Raw genomic sequence first — 2,837 nt, forward strand, 5'->3', positions numbered from 1 at the left:
TGATGAAGACGAGCAAATATTGTGTGATGAGGTACCCTACGTCCTGGATACAACTCAGCATACAATCGTCGAGCTTGCCGACCATTTCCATTACTTCGACCATAGACAAAATGCATGTCTGACAATTCCGCATTTGTAAAATTTTCCATTCTTTTCGATAAAAGAAAAATTAATTACTTATTAACACTAATGTTATAGCAAACTAAAAGCTTAATAAATTAATAATGACGAAACGCTAATTTGACATTTCTTAAAAATATTCGTATTTAACAGACAAATGTTGACAGTAGCCTACTAGGTAATGTATTAAAGAAATAAAAAATACGCGTTAAGATGTTTTATTTTTTTGCATCAAAACGGCGCCCCATACGAAGAAAAGGCAAGAGACTTTTTGTCACAAATTGAACGAGAAATTCAAAAATGATTTTTAATTTGTAATATCTCAGTGGCGTAACATTTTTTCTTTAAACAAATTTTGATTATTACCCGTACGCGCGCCAATGATGAACATAAAATTTTTAATTGCATGTCAAAAAATGCGCAATAACTACCTCCTAAAACCCACCAAATTTCATTTGCACATCTCGACTGGTTTCAGAGCAATAAATTAAATCGTCAGTTTTTCAGAAAAACTTTGACACCCCGTATCTCGGAAGACAAATCATTTGTGGACATACGTTTATAAGCAAACTGCCATTATTTTCTCATGTAGAATCACCCCTTGAAATTTGTCGGACTTATTTACTAACACCCTGTATATTTGACTTTAAAAATTATTTTGCACAAATATGTACAACGCTTTTCAAGAGGTAATTTTTTATAATTCTGGTCAAAATTTAATCATAATGAAAATTCTCTAAGTGCTTCATCATCAAAATATGACTAGGTAGTTTAATTTTCAGTCAGTTTCAACAGTCGTCACTACACCACGCCATCTTTATAGTGACAAGAATACCACTGAACAGGTCAAAAGACAAAAAATTATATATTTAGTAAAAGCTGAAATCGAATTTGGTTAATTTTATCAAAACTTTTCATTTCTTTACCTTAAACCAAAAAGGATCTCTAATGAATAAATGAACATAATTAAAGATTGGTTTTATTTGTACATTTTATTACAAGTATACAAAAGTAAACACAATTGACACTTGCTTATCATACACAAATATTTACTAGATGCACAAGATTGTGTCGTCTATGCTAAATTTATATGGACGAAATGACCTATTTTGAAAGCACAGTAATTTATTGAAAATATTTCCCTGTAAAGAATAGGCTTGTCATTATAATAATTTTTCTTTTAACAAATTTTGAGAATGTTTATCGTATACTTTTCAAATACGTAGTAAATATGTATGCCATCCTGGTCGAATCTCCCGTACTTCGTCACATTAATGGCCCACTGCACAACAAATGGAATATGATATGTACATAATACCATAATACCCACACCCGTTTACTTTAGTTTTTAATGGTACATTAAATATAGGCACTTACCTCATTAAAATCAAATTTATGTAGTTTTAGAAAATTGAGTGTGTCTGACTGAAAATAAAAACTCCTCTGTATTGTTGGAAAACATGCAGGTAAAATATAAAAGTTATACATTTTTCCATGATAACTCCTATCATTTGGATTGAAGGTAAATGTAGTTATTCCCACTTGAATAGGAATTATCTGAGCTAAATTTATTCTTAATTTAGAGTACCTTTCATTAGGACTATCAAACAAACTGAAATATAAACATTCAATTAAAAATTGTCTGTCAAATAATATCGAGAACTTACCTAGGAGTTTTAAGAGGGTGTAATGCAGTAAACTCTAGATCAACAGATATTAATTTTGCATCTTTTATAGAGTTTTCAATTTCGGGTAGTTTTGTGTAGAAATTTTTAATATTAATGTTAGACATTTTCGTTTTTAATTAAGATTTTACAGTTAAACAAATTAAACCTTTTTAGAGGTTATGTATTTGTCATCTTTCAGTGCTGCCAGAATAATTTTTTTTTAGGGTCCAAAACAGTTACGAAAATGACCTAGATTTAAATACATTAAATTTGGCTTAAACCACTTTCTTCAAGAAATAAGAACCTGATAAATTACCTTCCCTCCTTTATCTTGCTTAGTTTAGTTAAATGAAAATAATTTTAAATACAACTGAACTGAACAAATTGCAATAGTGGACCGAGAGATTGGTGTCAAAATCTCCCGTGATCGGATTAATGGCCAATTTTGTTTTTAATGTGTTGGTCGCAGAGGGAGGTTTCCCGATAGGCCGCGGTCATTTTGGGCCAGTCCGCGCTGTAGAAGGATGAAAAATATTTTTCTTTCAAAAAACGGGCCGCTTAATGAATGTTTCCCGGGCCTGTTCATCTAGCCAGTCCGCCTCTGGTTGGTCGTATGTTATATAACGGGGTTTCGGAGTTTGCTGACACCCCTTGTGGGGCAGGGGTTTGGGGTGCGGGGGTAAATACGAAAATCGCCCCGTGTTCAGATTAATGTCGCCGCCATTATTCCATGGCTAGAAATTGGCCTCAATGATTTGGGATCGAGGGGGATTATCCCTCTTTATCCTGCCTCATCTCGTGTAGGCCTGGACAGCCTTCGTAGGTGGGCCCCATCCGTCGTCTACCCCGACCGCAAATGCGGCCGGTGTAGGCGCTTTGTGGGACCTCCTTTTGTCCTGGCTGGGCCCCGCCGGCTAGGGCCCTTTCTTCTGGCGCTCTTCTTGCTTCGCCGGCTCGTCTGTGTAAACCCCGGGGGTAGTGTCATGTTTATGTGTGGTATGGTTGGGTAGGGTAGTGCGGCTATGCAGCCTGGGATGCGCTTTGCTAAGG

General features: G+C 35.3%; 1 protein-coding gene across 1 annotated transcript; it reads right to left on the reverse strand.

The window, feature by feature from the left end:
- Nucleotides 1–1,103: 1,103 nt before the first annotated feature.
- LOC108916329 (poly(A)-specific ribonuclease PARN-like) lies at nucleotides 1,104–1,971 on the reverse strand. The gene is made up of 3 exons (XM_018722552.2): nucleotides 1,788–1,971; nucleotides 1,498–1,732; nucleotides 1,104–1,402 (listed from the first exon to the last, which is right to left on the reverse strand). The coding sequence occupies exons 1-3, from the start codon at nucleotides 1,910–1,912 to the stop codon at nucleotides 1,301–1,303; spliced, it is 462 nt and encodes a 153-aa protein (XP_018578068.1). The 5' UTR covers nucleotides 1,913–1,971; the 3' UTR covers nucleotides 1,104–1,300.
- Between the last annotated feature and the right edge of the window lie 866 nt (nucleotides 1,972–2,837).

Source organism: Anoplophora glabripennis, unplaced genomic scaffold (assembly GCF_000390285.2).
Source record: "Anoplophora glabripennis isolate ALB-LARVAE unplaced genomic scaffold, Agla_2.0 scaffold1993, whole genome shotgun sequence".
Lineage (NCBI taxonomy): Eukaryota > Metazoa > Arthropoda > Insecta > Coleoptera > Cerambycidae > Anoplophora > Anoplophora glabripennis.